The sequence below is a fragment of the Melitaea cinxia genome, chromosome 10, assembly GCF_905220565.1.
Source record: "Melitaea cinxia chromosome 10, ilMelCinx1.1, whole genome shotgun sequence".
Classification (NCBI taxonomy): Eukaryota; Metazoa; Arthropoda; class Insecta; order Lepidoptera; family Nymphalidae; genus Melitaea; species Melitaea cinxia.
The window spans coordinates 17,286,262-17,305,304 of NC_059403.1; the positions used below are offsets into that span (position 1 = coordinate 17,286,262).

A 19,043-nucleotide genomic window follows, 5' to 3' on the forward strand; every position below is an offset into this window, starting at 1 on the left:
AATAAAAACAAAATTATTGACGATGTAGAATAGCATTACTCCCTTTCTTCCCGTGGGGTCGTAAAAGGCGACCGAGGGATAAGCCTGGCTCAAAATCATCAGAGAAGGAAAGCTTCATTTGAAACCCGGAATGGGGTTTTCGTCAAGCATTCGTGGCATAGCTCTAAAATGCGAAAGACTCCTGCAGCCGAACTGGCTCCACACGTATCGACTCGTCGTTCCTGTGGGCCTAGCCAGTGAGGTCGAGAGGGTGGCACAGAGCTTAAGCAACTCTGCGTTTTCCTAAAGTGTGTTCTAAGCGACGCAGTGTCTGTCTGACACTGTCTAAATCGTCTGCAATGGACGGACTAATGAAGTGAAATTGTTTCAACCGTACCCAGTCTCCCCTACGCTTGTTTACCAATCTAGTTGTATAAAAAAAGCAGGGAGTTCTCAATTCAATTGTATTTTTTGTGTGTATGTAGCTTATAACTTATTACGAGGCTTACCAATTTAGATGTTTTTTTTTTCGAAACCAGATGCTTGTCGTGTGGTTCTATTTGCATTTGAACGAGATCCAACGAGCTATTTTTGAGTTATCCATTATAATGCGTATTCAACTAATATTTATTTTCGACTAACCACGTGATTCAGTTTTCATTTTATTACAAGTCGATGTAAATTGAAGTCCGTTTTTTTTTTGAAGATAACTAACACTCTTGGCTAACAATTTGGACTACTTTAACTAAGTTAAGGTTGCATATAACATTGGGTTTGGGTTTTTTTTTTTTTGGAAATGATATTATTTTTGACTTTCGTTAAGTGTGTGTTATATACTATCTACGTAAAAGTGACATTTAAATTACATTTGCGCAACAAAGCCGTTGACCTATCTTTAACCAAAATTATCTTAACTTTGCTTAAACTCTAAAGGCTTACGCTTCAGCCTGTAATATCCCACTGCTGGACATACGCCTCTTTCCCCGTGTAGGAGAAGTATCAGAGCTTAATTCACCACGCTGCTTCAATGCGGGTTGGCGGATATATTACCTACTATGAGTAACGATCGCTATCAGGTGTACATAACAACCGGGAACGACAACTTAAAGTGCTCTCCGAGGCACGATGGGGAGACCCAAAACAACTAACAACCAGAACGGAAATAAATATTTGTATAAACACAAATATTCACTCTGAGCGGATATCAAACCCGCGACCGTCGGTGTTTAGGGTCCGCCGACATGGCTCACGCATTACACCAGAATGGTCCTCTAAAGGCTTAAGATTCTAAGAATAGTTCTAGTGTGGCCAAGGTTATAGTTCAACGATCTTAAAGATAAAATTTATGTTAAAAATGAATGATATTAAGTGCAATCATTCAGCTTTTCCTGTTATTCTACGTAACACGTGCGTTTGAAGCCACATTAATTACTCGTATAAGTATAATGGCAGTTTCTAGGTTCTTTTATTTCCTTAATTAAGATAATAGTTTTTGCTGTTTTTACTAAATAATACTGTGTGGCTACGGTACTAAAGAATATAGCCAACCCCATCTCTTTCCGTGGGTGTCGTAAGAGGCGACTAAGGGATTACACAGTTCCGCTACCACCTTGGAACTTAAAAAGCCGACTGATGGCGGGATAACCATCCAACTGCTGGCTTTGAAATACACAGGCTGAAGACGGGCAGCAGCGTCTTCGGTGCGACAAAGCCAGCCCTGCGGTCACCAACCCGCCTGCCCAGCGTGGTGACTATGGGCAAAACACATGAGTTCATGTTATTTTTGGCGTAAACTTGTGGAGGCCTATGTCCAGCAGTGGACTGTACAGGCTGTAATGATGACTAAATAATGTTTATTCTTGTGTATTTTCAAAGGTTAGTAGATGGTTCAATAAAAATGATAGAATGAACTTTTGTCTAAAACACCTTTTTTAAATACAATCCTGAGTCGACAAACAAGCGTGCTTCTCATCCGCTGCTAAGCGGTTATCGCAGCCTGCAGACGCCTGCTAAACCTTGCTCACCACAGGAACAGCACTAAGTACTTGAGAGCACTATTGTTTAGCTGTGATCTTCTACAAAATAACTCTCCACTCGGGCTGCCCTTGATTTTAAGGATATTTCCTGCTGTGATGGATATTTGTACCTTTGCAAATATTACTCAGCAGTTTCTGTGTCTGTCCTTGTAGGTCTCCCTACCGTGCCTTGAAAAGCACGTTAAGCTGACAGTCACGGTTATTATCATAAAGCAATTGTTACTTATAGTGAATGTATCCGCCAAACCGGAGTGAAACAGAGTTGTGGATTAAGCTCAAATCCTTCTCGTACATTGAGAAAAAGCCTATTCTAGTGGGATTTTACAGGCGGAATTAATAAGCCTTGTAAATTTATTCTTATATATTGTTTTATCTTTACTTTTATAGATAAGCTCAGTGAATAGTAAATATTAAATAGTAAATATTATATATAGGTTGCGATTCAAAATTCAGATGGTTGTTTTCATGTGGACCTAGCTGGTCAACACTATTATGTACTTGTATTATATATTTTGGAAGATATTCTGAGTCCAGCGGCGTACTAATATGAAATAAGATAATTACAAGTACGAAAAATCGTATTTACCGACGTCACACTAAAAGAGCCTTTTCCTGGTCAGCCATGAATCCTGCACCGATCTTGTTGAATCCTTTTAGATTTTCTTCTTGATTAAGCAGTCACGTAAAGAAGGAATTAGTAAGTACTTCAAATCTATCGTTCCATATTTTATTTTCACAATCACACGGCACTTCCCTCAAAACAATTAAAAGACGCCTCACTTAGAGACAAATAAAAATGACTGCTCTTGTAAAATAAGAATAATCTTATACTTATTACTTTTTAATCGTATCGATTAGTGCTAGAATCGTTAACAAGTTAATTATAGTTATTGTGCATTTAAAGAAAATAATTATTATTTACATTTAAAAGTCATTAAGACTGATATATTTGAAGTAATCGGATGTGTACATATGTAATTGCTTTGTAACGCTTCAACATCTCTGATAGCGGGGAAGTAGACCGGCTTTCCGCCTTCACCGGCTTGCTTAGTAGCTACGGACCCTCCTCGGGTTGGAAAGAATATAGCCCCCCCTCTCTTCCCGTGGGTGTCGTAAGAGGCGACTAAGGGATAACAAAGTTCCACTACCACCTTGGACTTAAAAAGCCGATCGATGGCGGGAATCCACCTGCTGGCTTTCAAAAACACAGGCTGAAGACGGGCAGTAGCGTCTTCGGTGCGACAAAGCCAGCCCTGCGGTCACCAACCCGCCTGCCCGGCGTGGTGACTATGGGCAACACACATGAGTTCACGCATTTTTGGCGCGAACTTGTTGGAGGCCTATGTACAGCAGTGGACTGCAATAGGCTGGAATGATGAATAGGAACACGCAATAAACTTAATATGATTTTATTGAAGTGATTGGGTGCGGGCGGCGGGTAGCGGGCACTACAGGTACGGAAGGCAACACATATGAGCTCACGCTAGTTTTGGCGTGAACTTGTGGAGACCTATTCCAGCAGTGGACTGCGATAGGAAGTGATGAATCTGATATGATGGCGCTCAAGAAAATTGACACATTTCTGATCATTATTTTAAATTTTGATGTATAGATAGAGATATTGTTTAAATAATGATGCACTTTATAAGTTCAATAAAATAATTTTAATACTAGATAATAGTTTTATTAGAACTAGCTTTGCCCGCGACTTCGTCCGCGTGGAATTAAACAAAAAAGTTATTTTTTAGTTCGGTGAATTATAAAATAAATAAATTTCTAAAATAAAAGCAGCCTAAGTTACTCCTTATTACACAAGCTATTTGCCAGTGAAAGTCCCGTCGAAATCGATCCAGCCGTTTCAGAGATTAGCCGGAACCAACAGATAGACAGACAGACAGACAAAAATTGTTATTTTGGTATATGTACCGTGTATATATTTTAATATTACAAACAGACACTCCAATTTTATTTATTTGTATAAATAAAAGGCGAAAGTTAACTCATTATGTGCTAACGATTTAATCACGAGATTTTTAACGCCAGTATTAATAATTTTAAATGTGAATAACTTGAAGTTCCAAAAAAAGTTAGCATAAACTCTTGACCAACTATATTAACCCATTGGCAGTTAGTAATCAGAAGTACAGCCAAGTGGGACCAACAGGGATCAGCTACGACATTCTGATTTTCTTTAAGCCTGAGGTGACGTACTGACAGTAACCGAGGTTAGTGCACAGCAGGAATATCCTGCTCAAAATGAATTGACGAATTAAAAAGGTAAGCAAGGTAACGGCCAAGGTAGGTTGCTGGTTTTTAGCTGCGGTACCATAATTGCTGCAAGTCCTGCACTTGGTGACCGAGCTTAACTCGATATATTTAGTAAATCGTGTGTGTGTGTCTAAATGCGGAAAACCGAGCCCACAACAATACAATACAATACAGTAAATCGTGTATTTTTAACCGACTTCCAAAAAAGGAGGAGGTTCTCAATTCGACTGTATGTTTTTTTTTTTTTTTATGTATGTTACATCAGAACTTTTGACCGGGTAGACCGATTTCGACAAATTTTGTTTTAATCGAAAGGTGGTGTGTGCCAATTGGTCCCATTTTAATTTATTTGAGATCTAACAACTACTTTTTGAGTTATATCTAATAATGCGTTTTTACTTGACGCTTTTTTCGTCGACCTACGTTGTATTATACCACATAACTTTCTACTAGATGTACCGATTTTGATAATTCTTTTTTTGTTGGAAAGAGGATATCCCTAGTTTGGTACCATGATAAGGAAACCAGGATCTGATGATGAGATCCTGGAGAAATCGAGGGAAACTCTCGAAAATTTGCAATAACTTTTTACTGGATGTACCGATTTGATTTTGATTTGGTAATTTTTAATTTAATCGAAAGCTGATGTTTATATGTGGTCACATATAAATTTTATCGAGATCTGATAAATACTTATTGAGTAATCTTTGATAACGCGTAGTTACTTGACTATTTTTTCGTCGATCTACGTTGTATTACTCGTCGATGTGATTGAAGTCGGTTTTTTTTCGTTTGCGAGCAAACACAATTATTGGAAACCATATTTGAATACGAATTACATATTGATAAAATATTAATAATATTTTCCGATTTTGCTGACATAATAATAAAAAATATGAACTGGTTATTTAAATAAGAAATCATGAGTGCAATTAGAAAAAAAAGGAAAAAAATAATCGATCTGGAGACATGGGAATTTGAACCGTGGTCGTCTCGACCACGATCGCCGGCCGGGATCGATCCCGGCCGGCGATTTCCCACCTGAGCTATTAAGTTTATTGACAAATGCGAAATTTACCTTCGTATCCGAACGGTATTGTAGCCATTTTCTCATAGCCTAAAAATAGGGATGAAACGATTTTTTTCTAAAAATGAATCCAGCCATATTAATTTATCGCCACCAAAACCCCCTGTATACTAAATTTCATGAAAACCGTTGGAGCCGTTTCCGAAATTCACATTATATGTATATATATATACAAGAATTGCTCGTTTCATAGTATTAGATATACGGTTATTTGTTGACTGCGATATTATATTTTAATAAAATGGAACGTTAATGTCGTCAAATAATAAATTCGACTTGTATTCTACCATTTGATAGATTTTTCTCGAGTTATTTTTATACAATAAAACACAAAATATATAATTATTATAAAGCGTTTATTTCTTACATGACTTATATAACAAAATGATTTATTATATAATATACATAACATATAATCTATAATGACAATCAAGGATCCGCTAGGGACAGAGCTCTTGAACACAATCCAAAATAACCCAGCAGTACTGGTCCTTCGTCCAATCCTGTTTGACAGTTGATCGAGGTAACTCGCGCTCCAGGAAGTGGTATCTCATAATATCTGTTAATATTTATAGAGAAAACTTTAATATAATTACTAAGAAATCCATACATCTAGTGATCATGTGATGGATGTTATTAATCGTAAGTAAATGATATAAATAGTAAGGCATGTTAAATAGCAGTTACAATATTCCATTACAATAAATTGTTATACATTTGTATTGGCTAGACAGATGTTTGCCGTGGTCTGGGTGTTTGTGCAGTCCTTGTGGATCTCCCCACCGTGCCTCGGAGAGCACGTTAAGCCGTCGGTCCCGGTTGTTATCATTTTCCACCAGATAGCGATCGTTACTCATAGTAGGGAATATATCCGCCAACCTGCATTGGAGCAACTTGGTGGATTAAGCTCTGATCCTTCTTCTACATGGGGAAAGAGGCCTATGTCTAGCAGTGGGATTACAAGCTGAAGCGTAAATGGTTATAAACACTTAATATTACACACTGGCACAGACCTATCACTATATTTATGTCAGACACACATGAAATTCTAAATCAAAAGAATACTAAAATAAAATCTAAAACTAATAATACTCACCTCACTTTCCACCCGTAAGCATTCGCTATAGGCATATAGAAACCCGGCTCATTCAACACTATATATTTCTGCAGTTCTCTGAACTCAGGGTCTGTAGGATCACTCAGGGGGTACAAATTGATAACCTCAGCAGCAGACGCCGCTTCGTACCCATGAGGCACACTGCGCCCAACCAAAACTACTTTTTTATACCCCTCCTTTGCGTCAACCATGGTCAGTCTCATATTTAAAAATTGGTCCTCATGACCGACCAGATTCTTTGTCACAACGCAAGCAATAAAACTATTTTGGCAGTAGAAATCGCAAAAGAATAGTCTAGATAACCAATGCTCGTCGCTCATTTCATCTGACGGGTTTATTTTAAGGCAGGAGCCGCCTAGAAAGCTGTCTTCGTAGAACGGTTCCAAGCACTCGAGCTCATTTGGTACATACGCTAAAGCGTATCTTGTTTTTCCCGTCCTATCCCCCAAACGTATGTTCACTGACATTTGCACCATCGATCGTCCAGATATTTCCGGAATACATTTCGAGTCAAGACCAGAAAGAGGCTGTTCGGTCTCTGCTGCGTCGTCATTCTTTGCTTCTTGTTCACTTTTTGATGCTTCAGTTTTTGTTACTGGATCAATTTTTGGCACTTCTTCGGCTTTCGCCAATTGTTCAGTTTTTGCTGCCTTGCTTTTGAACAAGTTTAGAAACGCATTTTTCATTTTCCTCTTGACACTGGCCCGACCGTCATTAACGTCGTTCGCAACTACGACCGTTTCTTCTGGAGTGAGAACTGTTATACTGCCTTCCATAAGAGTTAAGGAGACATCCTTACTCTTTCCCGGAGCAAGTTCTCTACTTAATTCGAGAGATCTTCGATATCTAAGAATACCTTCTCTGTTGGACAGTAAGCCGAAGCGAGACAGATGGGCGATATTGTCTTGAGTTGACAGCAAATAGCCGTGAGGACCGTGGTTAGAGTTCGGCTGGTATTGCATGTGGCGTAAATTAAACCATGGCATTGGACAAATTACCTGAAAGTAGTTATTTTTATCTACAGCTGCGTAATTGCTTCTGCTAATAAATAATTTTTTAATTATAGTCTAAATTACATCTGTAGATGAATATTTTAAAGGTTCCAGAACCTTTAAAATTCTCATTAGATTATCAATTTTTATTATATAATTTATATGTGTGAGCAAAGTAAGTATGTACCAGTGCCACGACACTTGCGATATTTTTGAAATATCGGAAACTCACAATAATTAATAACAAACAGCAAACATCCTGTTTTACACATAAATTAGAGTTTATACCGGGTGATTTTGAAAGCGTTTTGGAAACGAAAATTTTGAATTATTTATCAATAACAGAATCTATATATAACGTTAATTTAATAATATATGTATATTTTTTTTCATCAAAGTCGATATTCATATCGTTTACAGATAAAAAGTGAGAACCAGTAGTAGCGCTACACGGTAGGTACATTCTAAAAATAGAAATACTATACGTTTTAATAGCGAGTCACAAAATCGTATTAGCCAATAAAAACAAAGCTACCGAGTTGCGCCGGAGTCGACCAATGACGGCGTTGCTCACTTGTCCTTGTAATCGTCGGCGTCCCTCGTCCCTGGCTTTCAGTCGGTCAGTAATACCATAGCGGTACATGCGTAAACAAGGTCAAGGACGTTTAAATTATTATTCGCCGGAGTTTGAAGATGTTCTTGAGTACTTCGAGCGCGATCCCTGGCGGAGGACAAGGATGGCAGCAAGAGAATTCGATGTTAGCCAAAACTTCGTATGGAAGATATTACGTACACAAGGATTACACCCGTATCATTTTCGTAAGGCTCACGTAATAAACAACGCACCGGAAAGAATCGCCTTTTGCCAGTGGTTGTTAAATAATACAAACGACAACATACTCTGGACGGACGAGTCACTGTTTACTCGAGTGGGACTATACAATGTGCACAATGAGCATTACTGGGCTCTAATTAACCCCCACTTGATACGAGAAAACCATCACCAGGTTCGTTTCAGTGTGAACGTGTAGGCCGGTATTATTAACGACCAACTAATAGGGCCTATTTTTATTGAAGGTCATCTAACCGGCAATTCGTACTTAGAGATGTTAAGGAGAGTAATATCTGAGTTAGTAGACGATGTACCTGGAAAGTGAGTTTAGTGATAGGTGGATAGGTCGAGGAGGGCCTATGTCTTGGCCACCTGGAAGTCCTGACTTAACGCCCCTGGATTTTTTCTTGTGATCGGAAATAAAAAGTTATACACGTCAGTCAATATGAAAGCTGTGATGATTTACGCATTGCGATAGTGGACGCTTTTGATAAAGTGAAAAGTGATCAAGACACATTAAGAAAATTAAAAGACAATTGTATTAAACGCGTACCTTTGTGTATTGAACGCAGCGGACTCCATTTTGAGCAGTTGCTTCGATACAGAGAAGTGTAAATAGTGTAAATAAACTGTTAATAGGTATGTAAGTTAATTATTCTGTAGAAAACTCCGATTTTTTAAATACGCCTGAAGTTTATACCTACAGTCCGTTTATAAATTGATTTGTTGTGAAAAGAACAATCGTGGTTAATAATCGAAAAGAAGTTTAAATAAAATAGGTATTTCTGACGGTCCTAAGCCCGTGTAAAGTATAAAGGACAAACGAGTCTATCTACGTAAGTACTCGCTAGCTCGCGCCTATAGGTATACTTTTATCAAACGAAACGCGCACGGACGTGTTTCATTCATATAAAATAATGAATGAATGATCAGTGCCTTACTACTTTCCAAGTCGATCGAATAAAAATGAATATTAAAATTGAAACTTTTTTTTAGTCAACATTACAATTGATTTATCCATTTTTATATGTACTATAGATGATTCCAAAGTAAAATATTTCGTTTCCAAAACGGTTATAAAATCACCGTGTATATGAAAAACCGCCAAAATTCAAAAACTTTTACTGATTACAATTAATTTAATAACTTAGAAATTAAATTTGGTACAAGTCTTACCTCTCCATACAAACGTCTCTTCTTCCCCTGGCCTCTACAGAACGAAGTTTGAAAGGGCAGTTCTGACGGCAGTTTCGTGTTAAGGTACGGCCATAAACTGCCCCACAAAGCCCTATCCCTTAGTAGAAACCGTTCATACGTGTCTAAATCCTCAGAATTGGCTACCGAGTTAATATCACCATCAGACATGGCTTCATGAGTCCACGCTGGAGCAAATATCGCCAACGAACAACCGTATTTGAAAGCCACTTTTACGGCCTGAAATGCAATAGATCCTATTTTTAGCAGAATTTCAAAAAACAAAAAAAAAAACAGCAATAAGCTAACAGAAACAAGCGTAATTTTTTTGAGCAAGTAAAGTTTTTGAGTACTTCTTGCGTATTAAACTGTCCCCCGCCATAGAAATTTCTTCCCCAAACGTCTATCCCAATGTAAAGATCAGTCAACCGCTCCTCAGCCGCCGTCACACTTGTTTCAACTTCCATCTCCGACCAAGAGTAGTTCGTGAAAAATCCATCGACAATATCGAAGAAAGCTCTATCAAAAAATAAATAAGATAAAAAAAACTGTTCCCTACTATTACTGCCCAATAATAATATACGGTAATTATTTTACTACGCGTTGGCGCAACGGTCACAGCACTGGTTTGTGGCTGTTGCGCTGGCGGTTGCGGGTTCCATCCCGGCGCATGACAAACATTTGTATTGGCCATACAGATATTTGCTGTGGTCTGGCTGGTACAACTTTTACAATGTTTGTGCCTCAGCTTAAAGGTTCTTAGTTCTTCTATAAGCGCAACGAGTTTCATTTTAAGCGGGGGCGAGGGGAGGGAAGTGTCTTAGAGCAGTTTGTTCTTCCAAGAAAAAACATTTATTTTGGAAGGGAATATGTATGTCTCGTTACATCGTCGTCACGTCTATAGTATAAAAATTCAAAAAGATATCTATGGTATTAAACTTATGGAGGAAAATTATATTTAACTGGCTGTTGGTTAACTGGCTTTGCGGGCAACATTATTCGAATGGAGATTTATTTAATAGAAATTGTACATTTTTCTAGTATAAAAAGGCTTGTACTATTCCTAACTATTGTTTTCAAGTAACATTTCGTCTAGACCCGCTAACAAAAACTCGCCTTCAAACTCGCGTAATTTACGTCAACAGTAAGGAAGATGTGACAGCTTATGGTGCCTTTAAAAAAACAGACTTACTTGTTCTTTCGATTAAGTCCGTTCTGCCAGTTGAGGTGACCTTCCACAGTGACGCTGTCGTACCAGATCAGCACTGGGTTCTCCAACTCCTCGTGTAGGATGGTATGCAAGTAGCGAACGAACTGTAGGAGCGCGTTCGGCTTAGCTATCTGAACGAAGATTTTATTTTTTGTAAAAAACACAAGGAAAAAGTGGGTTTTCGGAAAACTACTACCATGACCGCATTTTTAACATATATACGGTGTCTACTGTATGTGTACAAAACTAAATGTAATATTATAAAGAAAAATATGTTTTTAAAATTTCGAAATAATTTATAGAACAAAAAAGAACTTTGTATTTTAATTCCAAATAAAATATAACAATATTTTTATTTGAATTTTTGTATTATGAAAATGATATCTTATATGATATTATTCTATTGATATAAAACATCGTAATCTCCTTATTACTGATAATCTATAATATTTTTAAAGTGCATATTATACTTATCTACTCGTTATATAATAAACTTATGTACTTTTAATGTACCTTATTTTCAATATTAAGAAGCCACCCGTCGAATTTTAATGTTTTTGCAATGGCAACAAGCGCACTTGCAAAGTGTTGCCACTTGCTTTCCGATTCCAGGATTTTGTCCCACAATGCTACACCCTCCGCCCATTCTGTTATTACTGTACCTATGTAATTTAAATGAAAAGTGTAATAAATAGAACGTACGTACGTACGATACGTACGATATCTGAACTTAAATATGATTTTTATATTAAAAAAACGATTCCTTATACTCATGAACCTTTTCTTAAAAGGCTTAACTTAATTTTTTATTTACCAATAACTTGCGTCCCATGTGCATGTCCGACATTAATCCAGCCCAAAGGAGGTATAGTTATGAAATGATGACTGAAATAGCAGAAAATATCGATGGCGCCCCAATTGTAAAATGTGTATGCGCTGTAATTACCCGTGCCATCGATTACACTAAAAAAATTGAATTACAAAAATTTTTAAACTCAATTTTTGTTTGTGTAGCTTCAAAAAAATACTTTACTATTTTTTCTTACGTAAAAATTAATTTCTTTGTTTATAGTATTTAAATTTTTAAGGAAATATTCCTATTTAGACATATTTAGAATTTCGTTAAATGTTAGCAGCTATCATAGAAGCATTTTCTTGATTTTAAAAATACTAAAATAGTGAAAAAATTCGACATAATATGTCTAATACAAATGTTTAAAAATATTACTTACGAATCGTCATGATAGCCGTTGGCCATATCATGGCAAACCAGAGTCTTTGGTATTTTTTTTCTGTCAACACGTTCCACTTCCTTTTCCATTCCTCGTTCATAGTGACAAAATGTTTGTGGTGTTTCGAGTAAATTTTCACCAAAAAACTTGTTTATATCATTATTTCTGACCATATTAATACTGTGCGGTTTTAAGTCTATGCATAGTGAACTCCAACTTGGTGGTTCATGTAGAAAGGAAAGAATTTCTTCCAAATTATCAAGCGGCTTACAGGTTAAGTCTTGCTGCTTCCAAATTTTCTTTTCAGTCATTTCTAATAACTTATATTGTAATTCGAATTCACAAATAATATTTACAAAATTCTACTTGATTAATAAATCGCTTTTCACTCACATTTTCTTCTAAAATAAGAATGATACCGTTTGTTTACTCTCGTTATTATTAATGAATGACATTGACAACACAAATCTAACACGGCGGGCAATTTGAATTTAATACAAAAAAAAAAAAACAATTTAATGATTTTAATCGAGTAGTTTCAACTGTTAATGTTGTTATTGTGCTATTATTTATATTCAAATAAATTATGACATATTAATAGATAAAAAAATTGTTTTATTTTTTATTTCAACATTGCTACGCAATTCTTAGCTTGTTGTGTCGTATGTAGCAAATGAATAAAAGAAATCATATCGACATGGAAGTTAGCATATACATTTATTACGTTTATTCGTTCTAGTTTTGATAAACAAATCAGGATGTGTTCTACTTATATTGATAACGACTAGAAACATCTATTGTTTGTAATTTATTCCCACAGTCAAACAAAATGCATTCTTGAAAAATAAATTACATAATAAATTGGATTTCACAGTAATTTTAACACCATCCACAAAGTTAAAAGGCAATACTTTAATCAATAAATGTTACAATACAAACATTTTGTTTTATTCTTATTTAATAATTAAGAATTAAAAAGACGAATTACAAAGAAAAAAATATTTGTTTGCTCGCAAACGAAAAAAAAACGACTCTAGTTTACATCAATTATATCAACAAGTAATAAGAAGAATATAATGTGGGTACATTACAAGTACATTACATTACAGTACACGTCAAAAAATAATCAATTAAATACTCATTATTAGGATAACTCAAAAAGTAGTTGTTAGATCTTAATCAAATTTAAACAAAAACCACATGACAAGCAGAATCTTTCGATTAAAAAAAGAATTATCAAATTCGGTCACCCAGTAAAATATTTAGAGGTAAAACAAAAAAATACACTACTTTTTTTAAGTTGGTTCGAAAATAATAATTTTCCTGTAATGCATTATTATTAATTTTATATTAAACTAGAAACCCGCCCCGGCTTGGCGCGGTTTCAAAAACTATCTACTACTGTACCTCTACTATATTATGCATGCCTTATACCTACATATAAACCTTCCTTTGGAATATTCTATTTACAAACAAAACCGCATCAAAATCCGTTGCGTAGTTTAGTGAGTATTTGCGTAGTTTGCGTAGTTTTTTAGATCTAAGCATACAGACAGCAGGAAGCGACTTTGTTTTATACTTTGTAATGATGATTATTACATTATAACAAAATTTGACACTACATACATTTAATGAATATTAATGTATGGACATCGATCAATATCAATTTTAATACAAATTAATATTTTTATAAATTTGCTGATTACGATTAATGATACCTATTTTATGGTTTATTTAAAAATATAATAATAAAGTGTAACGTTGGTTTTATTTTTTTATTAGCTTTTCCATAATAATTGTAACGATGTAGGTTTCTATTACGTATATTACGCGTTAACTGTGGTTAACACACATGTTAAAGAAATTTTGGTGTTTTTATTATGTATTTTCAATTCTGCTTGATTTTTTAAATAGTGAAAAGAGTTGGTAATTGGTTATATATATTTTTTTTTAATTCTTTCAAGGTCTGCTAAATGTTTTATCGTGTATATAAGGTTAGTTATATATCATCACATCATCACATCGGCCTATCGCAGTCCACTAATGGACATAGGCCTCCGTAAGTTCAAGCCAAAAATGGCGTGAACTCATGTGTTTTGCCCATAGTCACCACGCTGGGCAGGCGGGCTGGAGACCGCAGGGGTGACTTTATCGGACCGAATGGCATTATTTTTTTTTTTTTTTTTATTATTCTTTTTGTTTTAAGATGGATTCATCATTTCATTTTTATCTTTCTACATCACTCATCCCCATTCCTCTCTTGGTCCTAAAAACCCTGACCTGTCTTGCTTTGTTATCCACATTCCTCAAAATTCTGAACACGTACTTGAAAACCGTCTGGAATGTACAATGGAAAGCAGAAATATCTTCTCATCCTTTCAATTTGGCTTTCGAAATGGTCTAAGTAATAAATAGATTAAGTATTCTGTCAACAGTATTCCTTCGAGTAGCCTATGCAAGGGAAAAATTCCTTATGGGTAGGTTTCTGTACGTCAGCTATGCTTATGACAATATTCTTTTTTCGGTACTCAGACACAAAATACTTAAGCTAAGTATTCGAGGCTAGTTCATTTCATTTGCAAGTTGCTGTTTTGTAGATCCATAGTTTTAAAAAAGTAGTCCTGGTAATGAAACTGCAGATTCCTGTGTCAAATCAGCTATTCAACTTGGTTCTCTTGAACATTTTTATAGCTCTGGCAAAAACTCATCTGGACCTTTGCCTTGCCTTGGACCTTTTGCCTGGACTCATCATGGGTTGCGTCAAAATCGGTCAAGGACAGATGTTACGTTGCCATATCGCATACTATTCCAAGATGTCCTTGGTTCTCACTTCATAAACATGCAGACCGCTGGGTGATAAATATCAACTAAAAATAAAATAAATAAATATAACAATTGTCGCTTGCATCTTGGACACTCATTTACTCCAGTGCATCTAAATAAAGTTAGTGTAAACGATCACTCACTATGTGAATATGGTCTTGATGAAGGTTCAGCAACCTATGTCCTTTTCAACTGTCGCAATGTCCCCCATCCCATCCCATCTCTCCCGTCCCACCTTTCAATTATCCCTTGTATAATGTCCTTCCTTCCAAAATCTTCCGTCCTGTCAATACTGAGTATTTGCTGATGTTGGCGTTTAGTCCATTTTGCACTTTCCTATACAAATATATCAATTATAAGAAAATTATTTTGTAAATATATTTTGTGATTGTTTTAACATAATACGGATGTAAATAGACTACTAGCAATATTTTTATTGTTATGGGCTAACCAAAAATTTTTACTATTTCTAGGGTTATAAAATCCTATTGAAGTAGTACTCGCAACCGCACAGGTCCTTTATATCTTCTCCATTCCACGCACGGTCTAACGGGACTTGAACATGACCGTGATTCTATTCTACGTGATATTGGCGAAAAGGCGAAATCAGTCGTGGGATTGGCACTATTGGAAACCATTTTACTAAAAAATGAATGAATGAAACGTATTACGTTAATCTGTGAGTTGTTTCAACAATGTCAAACTCAAAACCTCTGCTCAAAACTAGCTTAATTTTTGAAGTTTAACCACCGGCAGTATTATATTATTAATGAAACTCTTATACTAATTAAATTATAATGTATACTTATGTTAAAGTATACAGCAACGATCGATATAAAACAATTGCGATAATGTAATGACACATTTACAATACAAAAATTAAATAAATTTATTGATTGATGGTATGGTGCACTGTTTACCTTTTATAATTTAGTTGTTTAATTCTTAATGTAAATATGAAATTGTCTAATGCAAAATCCAGTAGCATTAATTTGCGTGGCTATATAATCTTTGCCACTCGTTTCAGTAATAGAAAAATATATATAATTATATATATGTAGTAGTTTCTTTTCAGTTTGTTAAATATCATCTATGATTGATAGGAATAATTAAATTTAATAAAAACGAAATAAATTTTTGTCTAAATTGCTTTGTTTTCAGATTTAAAACAAGCTATGAAAAGCAATCTAAAAAAAACTGCCAACAATACTTGCCCAAATGCCTAAATGGTTGTGTCTACAAAAGATCCTACACGTACGGCTTACCACATGTCTGAGTATTACGCTATGCCTTGTAGCAATAAATCAATTCTTTGCTTCTTACGGTTATTACAACTACCGTCATTTGGATCAAGAAAGTTTGCGCCATTATCTCTATACTAAACGTAATCCGAATCTCACAACGAAGTCAAAATCTGAATGTAGATATAATGATATACTACAAAGTTCGAAATTTATTTACAATACGAAAATACCTAGGAAGTATGATGATTTTGTACCAAATGGTATTATAAACGGAAGCTATTCTCCACAGGATTGTATACCTTTATTCAGTGTAGCTATTTTAGTAACATATAGAAATAGACAAAGTCAACTAGATATATTTATACCCTATATACATAACTTTCTAAGAAAACAAAACATACATTACAAGTAAGTACATAGTTACAAGATATAATATATCTTATTAAAACCCCTTTAACTATACTACTAAGTTAATTTTTTCAGAATATATATAATTGAACAACAAGATGAAAAACAGTGGAATAAAGGTCTATTATATAATATTGGGGCAAAGCAAGCTATATTAGATAAATTCCCGTGTCTTATTCTACATGACATCGACCTCTTGCCTCTCGATGACAGTAACTTGTATGCATGCTTAAATCAACCTCGGCACATGAGTGCTAGTATAGATAAATTCAGATTTGTACTCATCTATAAAACTCTCGTCGGTGGAGTGTTAGCTATTACGTCTGACCAATACAAGGAGTTAAATGGGTTTTCAAATAAGTTCCAAGGTTGGGGCGGTGAAGATGATGATTTCGCTGGACGAATATCTAACCATAATCTTGAAATATTGAGGTGAGGGGTGTTTTAAGCATTTTTATGATTGTTAAGTTGGGTAGGCCATCCTAGATAAAAATGTTAACTTTATATATTATTCAGAGACTTAAGATTATAGAAAATTACAAGCTTTAATATAAACTGTTTACTTTATTGTCTTTGTAACAAAAATGTACACAAATATCACCATTTACAACATAATTATATGAAATAAGTAAATAAATTGTTATTTTGTATTTTAATGTTTTGTCACAACACATTTCTCATATATATCTGCCAAACCCACAGTAGTGCTGTATGGTGGAATGATTTTTGTTTCAATATATTCCGACCCTTAAATTAGACTGGAGACAGAACTGACAGACTAAGTTACTTTTTGCTTGGTTACAGATTTCCTCCCCACATGTCAAGATACACTATGCTTCAACACAAGCAAGAACATAAAAATAAGGATAGACATCGAATAATGGAAGAAAACAAACATAACTCACAAAACGACGGATTAAACTCTGTACGGTATGAAATGATCAACATCAAGAACCACAGACTGTTCACGTTGATCGGAGTACGATTATGAGTTATTAATTTGTGAAAAAAAAAACGTGTTTAGACTGCGAGTTACAATATGTGCCTAATTTAGCTGATATTGTTATTAAACATTTGCTAGGGTTAATATGTATAGTGAAAACGGCACTGGAATGTTGCACAGCCTGTATATAAAACAATTATTCAATTATGTGAGCACCAAATGTAACAAGGAAAATACAACCTTGTTGTTTCCTCCTTGTTACTTGAAATTTTTGAATAACAATGCAAAGAATTTTATAATTATGTTTTTTTTTTGAGAATATATTAATGAAATTAATTATAAAATATAATACCGACGATTTTGCTATCAAACCAAAATTAAAAAAAAAAATAATTATATTTAAATTTTCAAAGCAAAGTTTTTGGCATGGAAATGGTTTATATTTATCAACTGTTGTCAGGGATTAAATCATGTAAGGCATTTTTTAAAAGTATTATACATACTCAGTTTTATTTTATATTAAATACTCAAATATGGTTGAAACGTAGGTAGAATCTTAAGTAATTTATGAAACTATTCAAAGTTGTAAAATGATCTGGTTTTTTTTATATAATGAAGTACAATGAAAAATATGATAATTTTTTTTATGTAATTTTTTTTTAAATGAATTTATCACTCATTATTTCATTATTACTTCTTGATAATTATTGCTTATATTGCTTATTTTTATAAGTAGAGACATTGCAATAATTTTGAATTTGCTAAGTTACGTGCAAGTATTTTAGGAGAATAGCTCGTAAACTACTTGACTTATTTAGATCAGTTTCATCACTTAAATCTAAAGTTACCATTTTTTTATAATATTACAAATTTTCTGTCTGTCACGATTATAATTCTCAACCAATTTTGATCTCTGTTCTCTGTATTCATGTATTTCCGACGGTTTGCTTAGATTGTATCAATAACTAAATGAAGTATTATTTTATTTTAAATTAAATAATGCTAGGATGTAAGCTCCGTCACATATTTCATTAAGATAGAACATACTTAAATTTCAGAATTATTTGTAATTTTTTTTTTTCTTGAAATATTCATTTTTAAAATGATGATGTAATCATGCTACTTACTTTCTTTTCTCATCAAACAGATAATATTATCTTCAGTTTGAATCTCATCACCTTTATCTGTTTGAATGTAAATTTGGTTTGAAGGACCATATCTTTTGTGTAATTAAGGTTCAAAATTGTTCAAGACTACAATTGTAGTAAACATTACGAGACCTCACCTCTGCGTATATTGATTGATTGATTGTATTACTATGATACACAGTCATGTATATTTTTAGACTACTTCTTGTGATATGTATTCAATACGTTGTTCGAATATCATTTTGTTGATAATAAGATTGTTCTCATTTTGTTTCTAGTGCAGTAGTAATATTTTTTTAGGTTGTGTTATTTAAACAAATCAATGTAATTAATTAGTATTTAATATTTATGTCCTGTGAAATTGAAATAGGCCTAAGATAAATTGAAAATAATGAAGTAACTAAGGTTGCTCCTAGAATGTTTTGTTTTTATTTTTATTTTTGTGTGGTTTTAATTATGTATTTAAATCAATGTTTTTTGCGAATTAATTTATTGACTTGCAACCTTAACTTTTGTATTGAGTAAACATA

At 34.4% G+C, this 19,043-nt stretch overlaps 2 protein-coding genes across 2 annotated transcripts; one reads left to right on the forward strand and one right to left on the reverse strand.

Annotated features, from left to right (window-relative positions):
* Positions 1 to 5,705: 5,705 nt before the first annotated feature.
* On the reverse strand, positions 5,706 to 12,443 carry LOC123656916. The gene is made up of 8 exons (XM_045592529.1): positions 11,948 to 12,443; positions 11,530 to 11,678; positions 11,229 to 11,377; positions 10,698 to 10,846; positions 9,859 to 10,024; positions 9,488 to 9,745; positions 6,467 to 7,485; positions 5,706 to 5,929 (listed from the first exon to the last, which is right to left on the reverse strand). The coding sequence occupies exons 1-8, from the start codon at positions 12,256 to 12,258 to the stop codon at positions 5,800 to 5,802; spliced, it is 2,331 nt and encodes a 776-aa protein (XP_045448485.1). The 5' UTR covers positions 12,259 to 12,443; the 3' UTR covers positions 5,706 to 5,799.
* Positions 12,444 to 15,442: 2,999 nt separating this feature from the next.
* LOC123657184 (beta-1,4-N-acetylgalactosaminyltransferase bre-4-like) lies at positions 15,443 to 17,664 on the forward strand. The gene is made up of 4 exons (XM_045592763.1): positions 15,443 to 15,672; positions 15,932 to 16,422; positions 16,498 to 16,854; positions 17,227 to 17,664. The coding sequence occupies exons 2-4, from the start codon at positions 15,989 to 15,991 to the stop codon at positions 17,411 to 17,413; spliced, it is 978 nt and encodes a 325-aa protein (XP_045448719.1). The 5' UTR covers positions 15,443 to 15,672; positions 15,932 to 15,988; the 3' UTR covers positions 17,414 to 17,664.
* The last annotated feature ends 1,379 nt before the right edge of the window (positions 17,665 to 19,043 follow it).

Coding starts and splice junctions, on each gene's coding strand:
- LOC123657184 (XM_045592763.1), top strand. CDS start 15,989: ATGCCTAAATGGTTGTGTCTACAAAAGATCCTACACGTACGGCTTACC. Junction 16,423..16,497: donor AAACAAAACATACATTACAA/GTAAGTACATAG, acceptor TAATTTTTTCAG/AATATATATAATTGAACAAC. Junction 16,855..17,226: donor CATAATCTTGAAATATTGAG/GTGAGGGGTGTT, acceptor GCTTGGTTACAG/ATTTCCTCCCCACATGTCAA.
- LOC123656916 (XM_045592529.1), bottom strand. CDS start 12,258: ATGACTGAAAAGAAAATTTGGAAGCAGCAAGACTTAACCTGTAAGCCG. Junction 11,378..11,529: donor ACATGGGACGCAAGTTATTG/GTAAATAAAAAA, acceptor TAAATTACATAG/GTACAGTAATAACAGAATGG. Junction 10,025..10,697: donor GGACTTAATCGAAAGAACAA/GTAAGTCTGTTT, acceptor ATTTTTTGATAG/AGCTTTCTTCGATATTGTCG.